General features: G+C 44.0%; 1 protein-coding gene across 2 annotated transcripts in view; it reads left to right on the top strand.

Moving 5' to 3' along the window:
* Window positions 1–743: 743 nt before the first annotated feature.
* Window positions 744–19682, top strand: part of SH3BGRL2 (SH3 domain binding glutamate rich protein like 2) — a 65432-nt gene continuing 46493 nt past the window's right edge. For both annotated transcript variants that reach the window (XM_021092127.2, XM_021092122.2), the window contains exon 1: window positions 744–970. In XM_021092127.2, coding sequence (XP_020947786.1) covers window positions 926–970 — 45 coding nt within the window. In that variant the 5' untranslated portion in view covers window positions 744–925. The remainder of the gene's footprint in view (window positions 971–19682) is intronic.

Raw genomic sequence — 19682 nt, 5'->3', positions numbered from 1 at the left:
GAAGGGGGAGCGGCGGGTGGGGTCCTGATTCCCGATGTTGATAGCAGGATTCTAATTTCGCTTGGTGTTTTTTTCTACTACAATTACAAGTTTGCTAGAAAAATAAAATATCGGTTGTGCTTTCACCTGGGTTTCTAATTTTCAACGTCTACCAAAAAAAAAAAAAAAAAAAAAAAAAAAAAACCAACAAAAAAACCGAATTCCGCTCATTTACCCTCAATCACCTTCCTGCAATCTCCAGAGCCTATGGGAAAACAGAGGAGCGCCCAGTCGTCCCCCCACGCCGGCCCCTCCACCCCCTCCCGGGCGCCCGGCCGCGCCACCCCGCCGGTTGCGGGTCCCTGGGGCTCGCACGGCGCGCAGGCGGCCAGGAGACTTAGGTCTCTGCGGGCTCCACGGTGTCTGTTGACGTCTCTGGGTGGGGATGCTCCAAGCCAGTAAATCACAACACAGCACCCAACCCTGGACTTTGAACCAGGCTATTCTCGCCTAGTTTTCTTTTTTTCCCCCTGGTCTCGCCAGGATCCCGGCCACCCCTGTCACAGCTCCTTCCCGGCCTCGGCTGTTCTTCTCTACCCGCGAGGGTCCGGGATCCACGCGCAGTAAGCAGGCGGCTGCAAGGAGCTCAGTCCACCCGCCACTCAGGAAGGGGACCGGGACTACAACTCCCAGCACGCTCCGCGGCCCGCTGCCGCCCCACCCCTCCCCCTCCTCCTTACCTCGGTTGGCGGCCGGGAAGCTCTGAGCTTTCATCTGCGGACCCGGCGGGAGGGAGCCGGTTCCCTGCGACCGTCCCGGCTCAGAGTGCTGTGCCCGGCGGTGGTGGCGAAGGCGGCAGCGGCGGCTCTCAGTCGAGTTCTGCCTCCGCGTCCGCGCCTGCCCGGAGCCCGCTGGGACAGACGGTTTGTCCCGGCGCGGCGAAAGGATGGTCATCCGCGTGTTCATCGCCTCCTCCTCGGGCTTCGTGGCGGTGAGCACTTAGGGGACCGGCCGCTGGCCGGTGTCGGCTCTGTTGGGGTAAGGGGCGTAGGGCGCGGGTCCTGCAGGAAGCGCGCGGCGCTTGCCCGTGAGAGTCTCCGCTCGCGGCGCGTCCGGCGGCGGGAGCCCGCGCCCGGCAGGTGATCCACTGCACTTGGACAACAATGAATAGGGCGGGGAGCAGAGGTGGATGGGGTACCCCAGACCCACCCACGTGCCCACCCTGCTCGGCCTGCTAGGAGACGGGGAAATGGACTCGGCAGGGAGCCCCTAGCTCCAGTTGTGGGGCTTGGGAATTTGGGGGGAGGGCGAGAGCTTCGTGGGTCCCACTTCCCTTGGTGTTAGTTCTTGCCGATTTGGGAATTTCAGCTTGGTTATGTTTTGTTAGGGAGCTTGTTAGGCTGCTGGGTTTGCTAACCTGCCTCCCTAGTGAACCAAGTTTAAGTGGGAATTGCTCCCCACCCCATACCCGGCACCAAGCGCGTTTCTTCAGTTTTATACCAGCGAAAAGTGGGTGGCCAACCAGGTTTGTCCTGTCGTGCCCGGGTTTTTGGTTTGTTTTCTCCTTTTTTTTGTTTTTTTTGCCTAGGGTGCTATATTTTTATATCTATGTAAACGTGGTGCGTTTGGTGCGTTTTTTTCCCCCTGAAATGTTAGTTAGTTTCATCTTGAAATATATAAATTGTGGTCTCTTTAATTATATTAAGCTTTTTTTTTTTTTTTTTTTTGGTCGATATTCTTGAATTTTTTAAGAAAGAATTTTGGGAGGAAGAAGTTACGTAGGTGGATGTCAGATTTTAAGGAAAATTCAGTCATGTATTTGATAGCCCATTAAGACTGGACCAATGTGTTTACATGATTATTAAGATTTGGTTACCTTAACTAAGAGTTAAACTACAGGTTTAAACTATAGATTTAAGAGCCTCTTTAGTGAGGCATAGTCAAATACATCAAAAAGTGCATTATTGATTGCTTAAAATATGGTCTGGTCACTTAGTTGCCTGCCCAGCAACTCAACCAGATTTTTCCAGAATTTGTTTTCTGAAGCAGAAGAGATGGAGGATGGAATGAAATAATTTGCAACACATCAGTGAGATTTTTAATTTAAAAAGGAATTGACTTCTGGAAGGAAAAAAAAAAAAAAGCCCTTTTTTTGCATTAGTAACAATAGATGGGAAACTTCAGTTTATCTTTATATGCAGGCATGTCCTGGTCCCCAGACCTAGATAGTTTTGGTGTTTCTTGTTATTTGTGGCTGCTTAGTCATACCTGCCTTTTATAGATTTCTCCACTGAAGTTACACTTCATGTATTTGGAAACTCCATACTGTTTCGTGGATAGATTTTTTTCAAATTCACTCCTTCATGAGAGTGATGCAAAGTTTTAGGTTTCATCATGGACCTGCACACTTATATAGTTACTGTAATAGCGTTTTACTGACTGCAGAAAGGATGCTTTATAGTATAAAGAAGCCTGCACTATTTATGATGAACAAGTCAAAGTCAAAATTGGTTGGATGCAGTGACTTGACTTATTCGTTCAGTAGGTAGTATATCAAGAGAGTTCTCGAACTCTGCATCTGTTTCCTCAATTCCATTAACAGATAGTAATTGCCTGCCTGCTGTGTGCCTTTTTAATTTTTAAATTTAATGTTAGGTGTTTTGCACATGAAGCTAGTCTTGAGGGACCCAAGCATTGAGGCAGTGGGTGTTGCCTCATCTCTGTCTGAGTTTCTTGTCCTTAGAATGAAGGGTTGTGGTAAATAACTCAGCATTTTATCCTAGCTTGAAGGTGCTTGGACTTGGTAGTTGAGGAAATGTAGATAAATCCCTATAATGGCTTCTTTCGCATTAACAATGCACATGTTGGTATCAAAGTGAATTTATTCTCTTCCTTTGGTCTTTACAGGGCTATCTCAGGTCTCCTCTCTGCCCCAGCCGGTAGTATGTGTTCTAACATGATAGGGTTTGAGCTGGAAGATGGACTCTGTGATCACATATGGGACAGCCCATAAACACATAAAATATGATAAAACTATCTATTTTAATGTGTCTGATCTTCCCAGGTCTCAGACAATCCTCAGTCATTCAGTCTCTCCAATTGTAATATTATGTCCTATGTCAGTATACAGTGTTTCTGTAATTATGTAATATCGATATTTTTGGTGATGATAGCTTATGCTAGCTTATAGGCAAGAGTAATGATTTCTAAGAGATAATGAAGTTGTTTAGGTCAACTACTGAGCAGAAGAGGCCAGCTGAGACTGGTGGCATTGTGCTGTATTGAGTATATTGGGCTGTGTTGGCACTTGTTCTCCCCTCCACTCTCAGGTAGGCAGTGTTGTGTTGACCAACTTTGTTTCCTTAGGTGATCAGCAAGCACATGGGAGAGCAAATGATTTGATTCCCAAGTCAATTTGATTTTAGCTGGAGTTGAAACTATAAGGAAGGGATGTGACTAGAAGTAGGCTTAGCTAAGTCCCAGGAATTCCCAAAAAGCTGCTCTGCCCTAATCACCAATAGATTTGTTTGTTTGTTTGTTTGTTTTGTTAAACAGCCCCTTTAGGGAAAAATCCTCAAGTCTTGTTCTGATTTCCCAGGACTCTCTAGCTTCAACACCTAGCAGTGGTGGTTGGAATAATTAACACCAAGGGGTGCTTGCCCTTTTCCCTAACTCCAGGTAAAATCTGCTTTTACTAGGAAATAAAAGCTATTATGCTAGCTTGAAAGTCAGGACAGCCTATGGAAGTTCCCGGGCCAGGGATTGAATCTGAGCCTCAGCTGTGACCTACATCACAGCTGCAGCAGTGCTGGATCTTTTAACCCTCTGCCAGGGATTGAACCCACACCTCCCAAGCAATCTGAGCCACTGCAGTTGGATTCTTTTTTTTTTTTTTTGGAAGTCAGATTCTTAACCCACTGTGCCACAGAAGGAACTAAAGTCAGATTTCTTATGCAGGTGACTGTGTTGCTGTCATTCACATCCTAGTGAAGGGCATTTTATTTCAGTCATAAGGAAAAAGTGCAGTCACAGAAGGGCCGTTTTAAAATTTAACTTACTCTGCGTCCTGGTAATTTTATCCAGGAAATATATTTCTCTGACTTTTACATTTCAAAGCATTGAAATTAGCCAATGATTTCATTCATTCAGCAAGCATTTTTGAGGGTCTGCTCCTGGCCCAGCCCTGTTCTTGGTCTCCTGGGAATTGGAGGCATGAAGAGGGTGTGGTTTCTGTCCTTAAGGAATTCAGGTGGGGACCAGGCAGCAAAATAAGATAGGAAAGGTGAAACCGCCAGTGATAAAGTACAGCCCAAGGACACATGCTTCTTTCAGGAACATTCTTACAGGAGATAGAAATAATATAGGCGGCAGAGGGATGCTTTGCAGGATGTCAGATAAGGAGGAAATGTGCCAGAAATCATAAAATATGCATGTGGGAGCCTTAGGCAGACGGCAGAGAGAAGGATTGATACTGGATTTGGATGCCAAGCCCACCTAGTTCAGGCTAGAGAGGGAGGAGCCTTAGGTGGGAGGGGCAGGCAGTGAGGGTCCTCATGGACTTCTTTTGAGGACAGGGTGGACTTGAAAGTCCTTGAGAACAGCCCATGATAACAAACAAACTTTTGATGTTCCCCCTGTGGTGCATTGGAAATAAACCTGACTAGTATCCATGAGGATGTGGGTTCGATCCCTGTCCACACTCAGTGGGTTGGAGATCCAGCGTTGCCATGAGCTGTGGTGTAGGTCGAAGATGTGGCTCAGATCCCGCTTTGCTGTGGCAGTGGTGTAGGCCGGCAGCTGAAGCTGTAGTTGAAATCCCTGGCCTGGCCGGGGAACCTCCATATGCCATGGGTGTGGCTCTAAAAACAAAAGAAAAAAAAAAGCAACAAAATTCCTAGTGCTCAGCATCTCAGAGAGGTCATCAAGATCTGTAGCTGGCCTGCAGTCTGGAACCTTTGGTCCCCAGGGAACAAGGTGCTGTCTGGCAGGGTGGGACCCCTGGTATGTGATTTCAGAGAATCCTTTACCCTTCTGCTTGCCTTGACCAAAATTTCTCAAAAGTGTTTCTCTTTCTGTTAAAAGTTCTTGGGCTCAGTTGTTAGAGCTGCAAAGTACCCAAAGAGATTTTGTAGTGAGGTGTCCAGCCACCTCATTTCACAGACAAGGACGTTTGGGCATAGAGACTAAGTGACTTGCCCTGATGTTGTCTATGTCAGTCAGTGCAGAGCTAAGGGTTAAAGGGAAGCGGGGTCTCCTGACTCCTGACTGTCTTTATTGGTGTGTCCATTCAGCTGGATATTCATTCATGCCCTGGTCGATGGCAGCCACTTATCAGGCCATCATTGAAAAACCTATTAAGAACCAGGCAAGCTGTTAGGTGCTGTTTGGTGCTAGGTGCAGATGACGGTCAGGAGAGCAGACACAGACTCTGGCTTCAGTGGCACAAATCAGTGCCGACTCTCCACAGCCCACAGGGTTGGGATGCAAACTATCTCATCAAGGAACATGGAGGGCGAATGTTCCTTCATTCAGCTTGGGGGGTATTTCCACGGGATGAGGTGAGATGAACTAGACAGCCCTGGCATGTCCCTGGATGTTGGAGGGAACAGTTATGGGGAGGACAAGGTACAGAGAAATTGGAAGCGGAGTTGGAAGACATGGACCTTTGCCCCTGTCTGTAGCTATGTTTTCAGGTGAGGGTGGGAGTGGAGGGAAGCACACGGAAACTGCTCAGAGTTGTCCAGATTTTTTTTTTCCTTTTTGTTGTTTTAGGGCCACACCTGCGGCATATGGAGGTTCCCAGCCGCAGGGGGGAACCAGCGCTACAGCTGCCAGCCTATACCACAGCCATGCCAGATCCAAGCCACATCGGCGATCTACACCACAGCTCATAGCAACGCCAGATCCCTGACCCACTGAGCAAGGCCAGGGATTGAACCCACATCCTCATGGATCCTAGTTGGGTTTATTAACCCAGCCAAAAAAAGAAACTCCTGTCCTGTTTGTTTTAGCTGTAGAAAGACATACCCATGCTCTGCTTTGCATGACTTAAAACTTTTAAACATGCAGTCATCAGTTTCATCTCTATAGGATGTACTGTGAAGCTTCACTTGTGTAAGGGAGCTTCCAGAAGGAGTTCCAAGGCACTTAAATTCAGGATGTGACCATGTAGAACAGAATGCACTTTAATTCCTAAGTGATTCTAATGCCAGACGGAGCTAGTGAGAGTAAGCCTGAGCTTGCTAGACTCGTTAACAAAAGCCTGAGTCACATGGCAAGGTTTATTCTCAGTTCGCAGGTAGAGGGGCTGAAGTTAACTGATCTGAGATCACGTGCAATAGATGGTGGGCCCCTGAGTCAAAATCTGGTGGACAGGTGGCTCCAATGCTTCTAGAACAGAGTTCCTCTGCTGTGGGAAGATGAGAATATAGGGACGCTGGAGGTCCTGCAGTGTCCTGGCCCGTTCCCCATGAGAGCTGCCCCTTTTACAATGCCAGTGGTACCCTGACGAGAGACAGTGCTGAAGGGCACTGGTGGGGAGAGTGTGGGGTGAGTTGAGGGAAGAAGTAAGCTGAGGGTGAGCAGGTAAGAAATAATCAGGAGAAGCAGGAGTAAGTTGGGGGCACATGGATGAGGATGTTTTTGTAAGGGAATGAATGTGCGACTGGGGAAAGCTATGTTGTTTTTCTAGGGCTGCCATTATCACAATACCAAGAATTGCCAGGCTTAATAGAAATTTTTGTTTTTTAGGACCACACCTGGGGCATATGGAAGTTCCCAGGCTAGGGCTGAATCAGAGCTATAGCTGCTGGCCTATGCCACAGCCACAGCAATGCCAGATCCCAGACCCACTGAGCAAGGCCATGGATGGAACCCTCATCCTCATGGATACTAGTTAGATTTGTTTCTGCTGTGCCACAATGGAAACTCCCTAAACAACTGAAATTTGTCTCACAGTTCTGGAGGCAGAAGTGAAGATCAGAGTGTTGGCAGCGTTGCCTCCTTTCTGCAGGCTGTGAGGGAGACCGTTCTGTGCCTTTAAGTTCCTGAGACTCGCTGGCGATCTTTGGCATTCCTTGGCATGTAGATTATGGTCCCGATATTCGTTTTATGTCCACATGGCATTCCTCTTCTGTGTGTGTCTGTCTCTGTGCCCACACTTCCCTCTTTTGTAAGGACACAGTCATAGTGACCTTGAGCCTACCCTAGTGACATAATCTGAACTCTTATCATCTGCAACGATCCTATTTCCAAATAAGGTCACATTCATAGGTACCTGGGGGGCAAGGGGGGTTAGGACTTCACCATCTTTTAGGGTGAGGAGTACACAGTTCAACCGGAGCATGCAAGATGAGGGTTGAAAGAGAAGGACTAATTGATGGCATTTCTCCCTTTTTTTTTTTTTTTTTTTTTTTGTCTTTTTTGTCTTTTTTTTGTTGTTGTTGTTGTTGCTATTTCTTGGGCCGCTCCCACGGCATATGGAGGTTCCCAGGCTAGGGGTCGAATCGGAGCTGTAGCCACCAGCCTACGCCAGAGCCACAGCAACGCGGGATCCGAGCCGCGTCTGCAACCTACACCGCAGCTCACGGCAACACCGGATCGTCAACCCACTGAGCAAGGGCAGGGACCGAACCCGCAACCTCATGGTTCCTAGTCGGATTCGTTAACCACTGCGCCACGACGGGAACTCCCCATTTCTCCCTTTTAATTGGAAAGATTATGGGTGAATTTCCAGAGTCTTAAAGTCAGCAGCTGGATATGGAATTATATGGAGTTATAGTCAATGTATAATAAGGTCCATTAGTAGAAAGGGAGATTTATCAATACCCCAAGTGAAGACCTGATCTCAGTTTTTCTAGTTCATTTTAATATTTCCCAAATTTGATATTTTTCCCATTCTGTGATATTTTGAACTTGTTAATATAAACAAGGGCATGGACTTTTTTTACAAAATTAGGGGCTTTTTACAATCAGTTTGTGTTAAGACAAATAAATATTTCATTCTCTTTGAGGAAACTAAATTTTGACAACTATCTATAAAAGTATGAGGTGGTTTCCACACTGCAGGATTGTAAGCTTGATTGAGTCCTTTTTTTTTCCTTCTGTATTTTTTCAATTTTTTGATCCAAACCAGAGAACAACTATTGTGGAAAAAAAACAAAAACAAAAACAAAACAAACTAACAGTTCTGCAGGAACCAGTGTGAGATACTAACTCAAAAGAATATTTCTTCTTTAGGTTTTTTTCATGTTTCATTTATAAAAAGTTCTGAAAAGAATTGTGGATTTTTTCAATAAAGTTAGAAATGGGTGACATAGAAAAAATCTGGATTCTTAGTGAAATGTTTCACTTTTGACATAAAAAGTGACATGACAGTGGTTATTATATGTGAAAGTTTGAAACATTTTATTTTGAAATGCAGATTTGAAAAAAATGGGGTCACGGATTATTAGTTCAGCTTGTAAATGTTAACTTTTAAGAAAGATACCCTCTAAACTCAGAAGGAGACCCTGTTACATTAGTTTTTCAGTAGGAGTGGCTTTAATGCTTGTTAGTTTAGTCACAGGGTTAGCTGAAAACTGAAGTTCTGATATAAATCATGTTCCTGTGTTTATTATTTTTCTGTGATCTTTTTTGTTTTGTTTTGTTTTGTTTTTAGGGCTGCACCTGTGGCATATGGTAGTTCCCAAGCTAGGGGTCAAATCAGAGCTGCAGCTGCCAGCCTATACCACAGTCACAGCAACTCAGGGTCTTCAACCCACTGAGCCAGGCCAGAGATCACACCCGTATCCTCATGGGTACTAGTCGGATTTGTTTCTGCTGAGCCACAACAAGGAACTCCCTCTGTGATCAATTTTATATATTATTCTCAAATAACAAATGCTGCAGAGGGTGTAGAAAAAATGAAACCCTCCTACATTGTTGGTGGGAATGTAAATTGGTACAACCACTATGGAAAACGGTATGGAGGTACCTTAGGAAACTAAATATAGAACTACCATATGACCCAGCAATCCCACTCTTGGGCTTGTATCCTGACAAAACTTCCCTTGAAAAAGACACATGCACCTGTATGTTCATTGCAGTACTATTCACAATAGCCCAGACATGGAAGCAACCTAAATATCCATCAACAGATGAATGGATTAAGAAGATGTGGTCATATACACAATGGCATATTACTCAGCCATAAAAAAACAAAATAATGCCATTTGCAGCAACTAGACACTCTCATACTAAGTGAAATAAGTCAGAAAAAGAAAGACAAATACCATATGATATCACTTATGTCTGGAATCTATGGCGCAAATGAACCTTTCCACAGAAAAGAAACTCACGGACTTGGAGAACAGACTTTTGGTTGCCAGGTGGGAGGGGGAGGGAGTGGGATGGACTGGGATGGGCTGGGATGGACTGGGAGTCTGGGGTTAATAGATGCAAACTGTTGCCTTTGGAGTGAATAAGCAATGAGACCCTACTGTATAGCACTGGGAACTATATCTAGTCACTTATGATGGAGGATAATGCGAGGAAAAGAATGTACATATGTATGTGTGACTGGGTCACCTTGCTGTACAGTAGAAAACTGACAGAACACTGTAAACCAGCTATGATGGAAAAAATAAAAATCATTTTAAAAAAAGATGAAAAAATTTTATGTATTATTCCATTTATCTACTTTGTGAAAAGGGATCTTAGCTTTCTTTTCTTTTCTTTACTTTTTCCTCTTTTTAGGGCTGTACCGCTGCATATGGAAGTTCAGAGGCTAGGGGTTGAATCAGAACTACAGCCACTGGCCTACACCACAGCTTGTGGCAATGCCAGATCCTTAACCCACTGAGTGAGGCCAGGGATTGAACCCGTGTTCTCATGGATACTAGTTAGTTTCTTAACCCACTGAGCCACAATGGGAACTCCTGACTAGCTTTCCAAATTAGAAATTTAGTGAAAATTTGTTTTTTTTTTTTCTCTATGAAATGACTCATGCTTATTAACAGGTGAGGGAACTTTTCCACTTCTGATTATGTATGATTGTCTTTTGGGGGCTTCTTTCTAGTTGTCTTTCATTATCATGTCATTGAACCTTTTTTGATGTTTTTAGACCAATAGCAGTTGGTATTTACCGCTGCCAAATTTTGGATTGGTGATTGGAGTTGCTAGGAGAGGTGGAGCCGGGGCTGGTGAAGTTGCACCTGAGCAGTCTCCTTGAAAGCAGTGGTTTCCCTCTTGTTCTCTTTAGGCTTCTCCGAGTCCATCTGCCAGCACAGGCTAGTTCCTCAGGAACCAGTCTGTGGTAATTTCTGGGCCAGGGATCATCAAATCTGAGCCACAGTTGCAACCTAACCTGAAGCTGCCGCAGCACTGGAACCTCTCTACAGGGCTGAGTCTCGAACCTGTGTCTCAGAGCTCCCAAGGTGCTGCTGATCCTACTGTGCCACAGCAGGAACTCGCCGACTGTGGTCATTTAAAGTTAATGTTGTTATTTCTTTTATGTTTGATTTTTTGTTTTTTCTCCTCCCGAACCCTAAAGAAGAAGTCAGACTAGGAACAACAGTACTTAATTGAATGTTTTCCTTTGGGACTCATGACAGCTCTGCTGCTGTAGGTCTGAAAGTTGAACTAGATGCCAGCAGAGAAGGTCCCCCAATGTGATCCCAGGCACTTCTAGCCTGGAATGGCCCCTGGGACACTCTGGAACAGTTTAGCTGTTCTCCTAGATCTGATCCTTTGTGTTACCATTGACAGCTTATTTCTTTCTGAGGGAACCTGACTCTTTAGGGCTGGCTTAGTAACTGAAAAAACCCCAAAGGAGGTTTCTTGGAGCTGACCCCCAAGAGTTGACCAGGAGGCATGTTGTGTATTGGGGTGTGTCTGCCTTGTTGTGGGACCTTCATGGGCGTCCTGCCAGTATCCCCTCAGAGCTCCCAAAGCGGAAATGGAACCTTGGCTGTGACTGAGGCCAGTTCTACTGCTTCAGGATGCATTTTCCATTTCCTGCTGGTGATAGCCCAGATCTGGAAATGGCTTTTTGTCCCCTTGGCTCTAGTGGCTTTGGGAGTGGAGGGGTGGGAGTAAGAGGTGACTTGCTTGACAGGTCAGTTCAGTGGTATTTGGTAAATGCAAATATATGTAGTTGAAGTCAGCAGCTATTGCTACATACCAATCAAATACTAAAAACAAAACAACTGGGAGTTCCCTGGTGGCCTACTAGTTAAGGATTTGTTATTGTCACTGCTGTGGCTCTGGTTTAATCTCTGGCCCAGGAATTTCCACATGCCGTGGGTGCAGCCAGAAAAACAAAACAAAACAACCAACCAAGACCTACTATACAGCACAGAGAATGATAATCTTTTGTAATAGCCTATAAGGGAAAAGAATTTAAAAAAGAATAGATATATGTACATGTATAACTGAATCACTATGCTGTACACTTGAAACTAACACATTACAAATCAACTATAATTTTTTTAAAGTAAATTAAAAAATACACTACCTATATGCAGCTTAGTTGGGAAAAGAGTTTGTGACTCTAATATCTGACTTAAATTGGTTTATGAACACAATCTGATTTCAAATAAAACAAGTTGAAATGATAAACAAAAGCCAAACAAGAACCCCCAAGCAACGCAGCCAACATAGCTTTTGAGTAGTTTCTTTTCCTTCTGTGGGTTGCACAAAGAGTGGGAGTATGGCCTTCATTCATGACATTCCATGTGGAGTGAAGCTTCCAGGTTCTTGGCTTTAGTAATTACATTCATTGTGACAGCTCCTTTGACTAGAAATTGGCCATTTTCATAAGCCTGGACCCCCAGTTGGCAGGAGGTTTGGGCCGTATTGTCTTTTTTTTTTTTTTGTCTTTTTGCCATTTCTAGTGCTGCTCCCACAGCATATGGGGGTTCCCAGGCTAGGGGTCCAATCGGGGCTGTAGCTGCATGCCTATGCCAGAGCCACAGCAACACAGGATCTGAGCTGCATCTGCAACCTACACCACAGCTCACAGCAACGCGGGATCCTTAAACCCACTGAGTGAGGCCAGGAATGGAAACCACAACGTCATGGTTCCTAGTCGGATTCGTTAACCACTGAGCCACAACGGGGAACTCCCTTTTATTTCTTTCTTTTTAAAATCTTTTATTTATTTTGCATTGTCCAGTAGGTCTTTGTGTTGAATGTCTGCTGATATATTTAATCCTGGAGTCAGTTTACATTCCAAAGTGCTTGCTTCTGCCTTATCTTTGGAGATCTGCCATTGGATAGATGAAACAGCGTAGCCCATTGACTACAGTGGTCATGACTGGGGCGGGGCTTGGCCCAAATCCTAGTCTGCCATTGGTGAGGGGCATGGTCTTAGGCAAGTAGCCTCTGCCTCTTCATTTGTAAAGTGGGACAGGAGCAGTACCTTGTGTATGGGGTTGCTGTGAAGGTTGAAGATTCCTTCAATGACATATTCCATATAGACTGCCTGGTATATAGGAAGCACTCAGTGTTTTATCTGTTATTCCTATTACATCATCATAAACAGCAGCAGTAGGAGTAATAGCAGTAATAAAAACCCAAAAAATTATAACCCTAGCTCATGCAAGATCTTTAATCATTGAAATAAAATATATAGTACATAATACTTACTAAGCCAACGGTGTATGTTGGTATAATTTTTGGAGAGTTTTTAGTAAATTTAAGTGTAAAGAGTTTTCTACTGAAATTTGTATTAACAAGAACATTACAATTTGAGGTTGTTCCCCAAACAAACCACTTAATTAGAGTTCTGTAATTTTTGAACACTTTATAGGGACATAGCATGCTGTGCACGAAGCATTAAACCATATTTATTCACTACCTACAAAGTGCTTACTGCGATGTAAGTGATTATTCTCTGCTGTACATAGTGCATGGTTGTTGTTGTTTTTCTCTTTTCTGGCTGTACATAGTGCATGGTTGTTGTTTTTTTTTCTCTTTTCTCTAGTCTTCCTGGGCTAGGGATCAAACCCGTGACACAACAGCAGCCCTAGCCACTGCAGTGACAATGCTGGATCCTTAGGGTGCTGGGACACCAGGGAACTCCACAATACATGATTTTAGAGTCCTAGTCTGATTTAAGGCTTCCTAAACTCAGTAAGTGGATTTCATCTCCCATGGAAGCTCTGACTGCTGGGTGGTGCCTGCCTGGAGAGCTGGGAGAGGGGTTTTGGAGCCTGGTCTGGGTCAGCTGAAAAACACTCAATGTGATTGACTGTTGATGTCTGCACTGGCACCGGAGGAGGGAGGACCAGAGCTCATTTGCATATGATGAACCAGCCCTGTCTTCACCTCTGTGCGGTTGGGCTCCATTTTTTAAATTTGTGTAACTGAATGTAGAATATTTTCAGACTGAGTAAGAAGGAGGAGAAATATGAGACAGCAGGTTGAATTGATGGATAATGTCCTCTGCAAATATCTCTGATGCGGGAGGGTGGGGGTGGGGACAGGAGTAAAGGGTCAGGATTTCTGGGTGGAAGGAGTGTGAGTGATACTTCCCCGAAAAGACAGTAATTGTTCTGACTGTAAAACTGGACACCAAACCTTGATGCTGGTGAAAGGTAGGCAGGGTGCTTCCAGATCTGCCAGATGGAAAAAGAGATAAGGGGGCTTTGTGGGACAAGATGGTGGAGACAGGGGAGAGAAGAAAAAGCACTGGAGTAGGTGGATTCTAGGATAAGCCTGCCCCCTGTGCTAAGCCTTGGACCTTGACAGGTCAGGTAAACAATGAGTGTTTACCTGGGCCCAGCAATGTGATATTTTCCCTGCAGATTATTCCATCCTTCCAGTCGCCCTACAGGCCATGGTCTGTTATACCCATTTTACAGATGAGAATGGTGAGGCACAGAGTGATTAGGTACCATCTCCAGGATCAGTCAACTCAGTGAAACCACGTTTGAACCCTTGTCTTCTCTTTTGTGTCAGGTACTCTCTTGGTTACTAATCCAAGACCGGTGAGAACCTGGTCATCTGACCCAGAAAGGTGGCCAGGCTAACAGTGTGTGAGTTCTTCCAGCTAACGAAAGGGCCAGGGGCAGGCCTCCGAAGACCATTCCCAGGGTCCCCACCCAGTGGTTGAGCAGTAATTATAGGCACAGTGTCCGCAGGGCTTGTGAAAGCTTGACTTCTTCATAGACTGATAAAAGATGTAAGGAGTATGGGTTGAGATGGACAGCTAATATTTCATGTGATAATAACAGCTACCACTTATAGCTTGTTCAGAAAGTACTCGGGGCTTTTAGTTTGCTCTTTGTATTCCTTAAACTAACTTGGTTTGGCATGGTAGCCCTTGGAAGTGGAGAGAATGTGGATTTTAGGAGTGGGAAGACCTGGGTTTGAATTAGGCCTCTGCTCCACTAACCAGCAGGGTAGCTTAGCAAAGTCTTTTTATTTGTCTGGACCTCAGCATCTCCATTTGTAAAGTTGTTGGAGCTTAAATAAGTGGTAATGTTATTATAAGTTTCATTCATATTTGTCAGCAGTAATTCTCTGGTCTTCGGTAAATGTTCAACTTTAAATGAACTACTAAGATTTAATTAATTAAGGAAAAATTTGTATAATCAGATAGCAGGTTCTGCATTTGATGCAACATTCCCTAGGAAGGCCTGAAATTGACATTGTTTATTAGGGTCTATAGTGTAAGCTAAAGGTCATGGTTTGCTTGTAGAGGCTAGAACTCCTTTGACTTAACAGTACTTAAAAAAAACTTCGAGCAAAGATTTTATTTTAAAATTTTATTTATGCATTTTTTTTAGGGTGGTACCTGCGACATATGGAAGTTCCCAGGCTAGGGGTTGAATCAGAGCTGCAGCTGTGGGCCTACACCACAGCCACAGCAACATCAGATCCAAGCTGCATTTGTGACCTACACAACAGCTCACAGCAACGTCGGATCATTAACCCACTGAGTGAGTCCAGGGATCAAACCTGCATCCTCATGGATACTAGTTGGATTCGTTTCTGCTGCACCACAATGGGAACTCCTGAACGAAGATTTTAAATCCTGGGAGATGTTTTTCTCTCCCACACACATCATCTGGGTTTCTCATTCTTCTTGAGACTTCTGAAGATCTGTTGACCCCAGAGCCTCACTCCATCCTGACATGGATCTACTGAAACTGATTAGTGGCGGCCCTTTCCTTAGGGCATGTACCCGCTGAAGTCTCCATAGCCCCTTATCATTCCCACTGTCTTCCCAACTCTGAGCCATTTCTTCACTCTTTTTCTTATAATAGAAAATATTTCTTGGCATCCATGTCCATCAAAAGTGGGTTATATTGAGAGGGTTATATGTTTCAAGAAGAATGGGAGCCAGTGAAATTTTTTTTTTTGGTGGAAGGAAGGAAATAATAGCTCTCACTGGTCATTAGGTGTTTGTTGGCTGCATTCTTTTATATTAGCTGCCGAACTCCTGTGGGTATTTGAATATTTGATTCTTTGTGAAAGCTAATTATTGTGGGAGGTAAAAAGTGTCTCTCTAGAAATGCAGCTCAGAACTACAACGAAGTACTACCTCATACCCATCAGAATGACCATCTACAAAAAGTCTACACATAAATGCTGGAGAGGGTGTGGAGAAAAGGGAACCCTCCTATACTGTTGGTGGGAATGTAAATTTTATTTTATTTTATTTTTTATTTTTTATTTTTTGTCTTTTCGCCATTTCTTGGGCCACCCCCGCAGCATATGGAGGTTCCCAGGCTAGGGGTCTAATCGGAGCTGTAGCCACCAGCCTATGCCACAGCCACAGCCACATGGGATCCGAGCCGCGTCTGCGACCTACACCACATCTCACAGCAATGCCGGATCATTAACCCACTGAGCGAGGCCAGGGATCGAACGCGCACCTCATGGTTCCTAGTCGGATTTGTTAACCACTGCACCACGACAGGAACTCCGGGAATGTAAATTTTAATACAACCCCTGTGAAAAACTGTATGGAGATGCCTTAAAAAAAACTAAAAATAGAGTTGCCATATGATCCAGCAATCCCACTCCTGGTCATGTACTTAGACAAAACTAAATAGAAAAGATACATGCACCCCTATGTTCATAGCAGCACTGTTTACCATAGCTAAGACAACCTAAATGCCCATCGACAGAGGAATGGATAAAGATGATGCGGTGCATATATAAAGTGTAATATTACTCAGCCATTAAAAAGAATGAAACAGTGCCATTTGCAGTAACATAGATGGACCTAGAGATTATCATACTAAGTAAGTCAGACAAAGACAGATAACTATATGATGTCACTTATATGTGGAATGTAAAATACGACACAAATGAACTTATCTGCGAAACAAGAGCAGATATAGAGAACAGATTTGTAGTTGCCAAGGGGGAAGGGGTGGGGGAGGGAAGGATTGGGAGTTTGGGATTAGCAGAGACAAACTATTATATATGGAATGGATAAACAAGACGATCCTACTGTATATATAGTGCAGGGACCTATCTTCACTCTTGTGTGATAAACCGTAATGGAAAAGAATATGAAAAAGAATATGTCTGTGTATAACTGAATCACTTTGCTGTACAGCAGAAATTAACACATTGTAAATTAGCTATACCTCAATAAAATTGTTTTAAAAGATGGTCTTCTGTTTCCGGTCTCTGCTATGCCAACTTGCCAGTCCCTCAGTAATCTGAGAACTGATGCTTATGGTCATCATTTTCTAGGACAGAGCTTCTTTTCGAAGGGTAAACTTGAAGTTGATCATACCCTGTGCCACGGTTTATCAGCAGCACCACAATTAACATCTTGGGCCACGTATGTCTTTGTTGTAGGGCTTATCCTGCACTGCGCCTTGTCTCTACGCACTGGGTACTGATAAGAATACCCCCTGCTCCCCAGCATGACAACCAGAAATGTCTCTAGATATTCTCAAATGTCCCCTGGGGGGTTAACCTCCTCTCCATCACCACCTGCCCCTACTCCTGCAGAAAGGGAGTGCTCTCAGTGTGAGACTTAAGTTGCTTTAAGCTTGGAAGGACCTGAAGGGATCATTTAGTTACCTGTTTCTTGGTGAGTAAGTAAATGACTAGTTCACATCTATGCTGCCTGCCCTGATCCTTCTGGAGCAGTGTACTGAGGGCCTGGGAGAGTATGGTTCTGGTAATGCCGTTTAATCAGCTTTGTGAGAGTTCCCATTGTGGCTCAGCAGAAATGAATCTGACTAGCATCCATGAGGACACAGGTCTGATCCCTGGCCTCGATCAGTGGGTTGGGGATCTGGTGTTGCCGTGAGCTGTGGTGTAGGTCGCAGACATGGCTCAGATCTGGCATTACTGCGGCTGTGGTATAGGCTGGTGTCTCTACCTCCAGTTTGACCCCTAGCCTGGGAACCTCCAGGTGCTTCTGGTACGGCCCTAAAACAAGTAAAAAATTAAAAAATAAAATAAATAACCAGCTTTGTGACTTTGGACAAGAAACTTCTCTAAGCTTCAGTTTCTTGCCATGTTATTACTGTTTTCTAACTGAGATAATTCATGTAATGTAATATTCACCATTTAAAATAGCTGTTTTTGTGGGTTTTGGTGTATTCCCTCTGTTGTGCAACCATCACCAGTAATTCCTCTTCATTCCTTCACACACACACACACCCCTGCCCCCCAGCCCCACCAGCCCCTGGCAACCACTAATCTACTTTCTGCCTCTATGGATTTGCTTGTTCTGGACATTTCATATAAATGGGATTATACAATATGTGAATTTTTGTGTCTGGCTTCCTTCACTTGGCATAATGTTTCTCATAGTCCATGCCTGTTGTAGAATATATCAGCACTTTCTTTCTTTTTTTTTTTTTTTTCGATAGGCAAGAAATAGATTTATTAAGGTAGGACACTTGTGAGAGATACAAGCAGTCAGGCAAGGAGGTTCTGCACCCTGTTTCTTTTTATAGTTGAATAATATTCCATGTATGAATATACCACACTTTGTTGATTCACTCATCAGTTGGTAGATATTTGGGTTGTTGCCATTTCTTGGCTGTTATGAACAATGCTACTGTGAATGTTTGTGTTCAAGGTTTTGCATAAATGTGGTTTTCTGGGGTATAGTCTTGGAAGAGGAGTTAGTGGTTGATATGGTAATCTCTGTTAGCTTGGTGAGGACCTGCCAGTCTGTTATCCAGAGTAGCTATTCCACTTTACACTCCCATGAGCATGTTATGAGGGTTCCGGCTTCTCCACATCCTCACTATCACTTGTTGTTGTCTCTTTTTCATTACGGCCATTTTAGTAGGTGTGCCGTGGAATCTCATCATGGTTTTTTTTTTGCTTTTTAGGGCCGCACTTATGGCACATGGAGGTTCCCAGGCCAGAGGTGAAATCAGAGCCACAGCTGCCAGCCTACACCACAGCCACAGCAAGTAGGGATCTGAGCCTCATCTGAGACTTACACCACAGCTCATGGCAACGCTGGATCCTTAACCCATTGAGCCAGGCCAGGGATTGAACCCGCAACCTCATGGTTCCTAGTCAGATTTGTTTTTGCTATGCCACAGTAGGAACTACTGAGATTCTTTTTTTTTTTTTTTTAATAAGCTAGCACTTTTTAATTTTTTTTATTCCACACTTAGATCAATCTGAAAAAATTGAGTCTCTCTATATAATTAACCGAGTTAATCAGTTCCTACTTATTTGTGAGTATCCCATGTTCAAGCATGTTCTGGATGCAGTGTTAATATATGACATGGTCCTTTCCCCACAAAGAGCTAATAATCTGATTGAGGAGAAAAGATGAACATAGAAAACAGAGCCACATACTAGAATGATCTATCTTGTAGGTAAGTCTCCAGGGCAAGTATATTTATGTGAATGAGGGCAAGAAATGCCATATTCAGAGCTAGACAGAAAGATAGCATCTCTTGAATTGGGAAAGTACATCTTTTTAAGATTGTAGAAAGTGTCACTTACATAAAAGGCTCCAGTGGAAAACTGAGAGACTTTTTTTTTTCCCCAAAATATTTTGTATGAGCTTGTGAACTGGAACAGATGTCACCCTTCCTGTTCCCGATTTGTCCAAGGAACAAATTTGATTTGTGTACCTGCGCCACCCTTCATTTTAGACCAGATGATTCCTTTTCCACTGTGTGCGTTTCCTGTAGGGGGAGAGTTTGACTAACAGACGTCCTGTAGTGAGTTCCATGGTGATAGTTTGGAGATAATTAACAATTCTAGGAGATAATTAACGGAGATGAGATGATTAATAATTCACCTGTTTGAATTCCTTTTCCATTAAAAGGGGGAGAAAAAAGGATCATCCTTTTAACAAGATTTAATCTATGAAGTTTCCTGCTAATGAAGTTTCAGGTAGCAAAACCTAATTGGCTCCCTAGGGCTTTTACTTTCAGGGCTTAACTTTCTGGCCTGGTATCTTGGGACTTCTGATTGGATTTTTTTTTTTTTTCCTTCCTTTTCTTTTTAGGGCCACACCCATAGCATATGGAATTTCCTGGGCCACAGGTGCAGCAGAGGCCTACGTACCAACACAGCCATGGCAACATCAGATGAGAGCTGCATCCGCAACCTATGCTGCAGCTTGTGGAAACACCAGATCCTTAACCCACTGAGTAAGACCAGGGATCAAACCTGCATCCTCACAGATACTAGTCAGGTTCTTACTTTCCTTTTTAAAAAAATTTTTAAAAGCCTAGTTGATTTACAATGTGCCAGTTTCACTTTGA

Source organism: Sus scrofa, chromosome 1 (genome assembly GCF_054392235.1).
Source record: "Sus scrofa isolate SSC_HxYL_T2T_F1_AM1 chromosome 1, Sscrofa_HxYL_maternal_Yorkshire_Landrace_v2.0, whole genome shotgun sequence".
NCBI classification, from domain to species: Eukaryota; Metazoa; Chordata; class Mammalia; order Artiodactyla; family Suidae; genus Sus; species Sus scrofa.
This window is presented reverse-complemented; position numbering and strand designations above follow the sequence as displayed.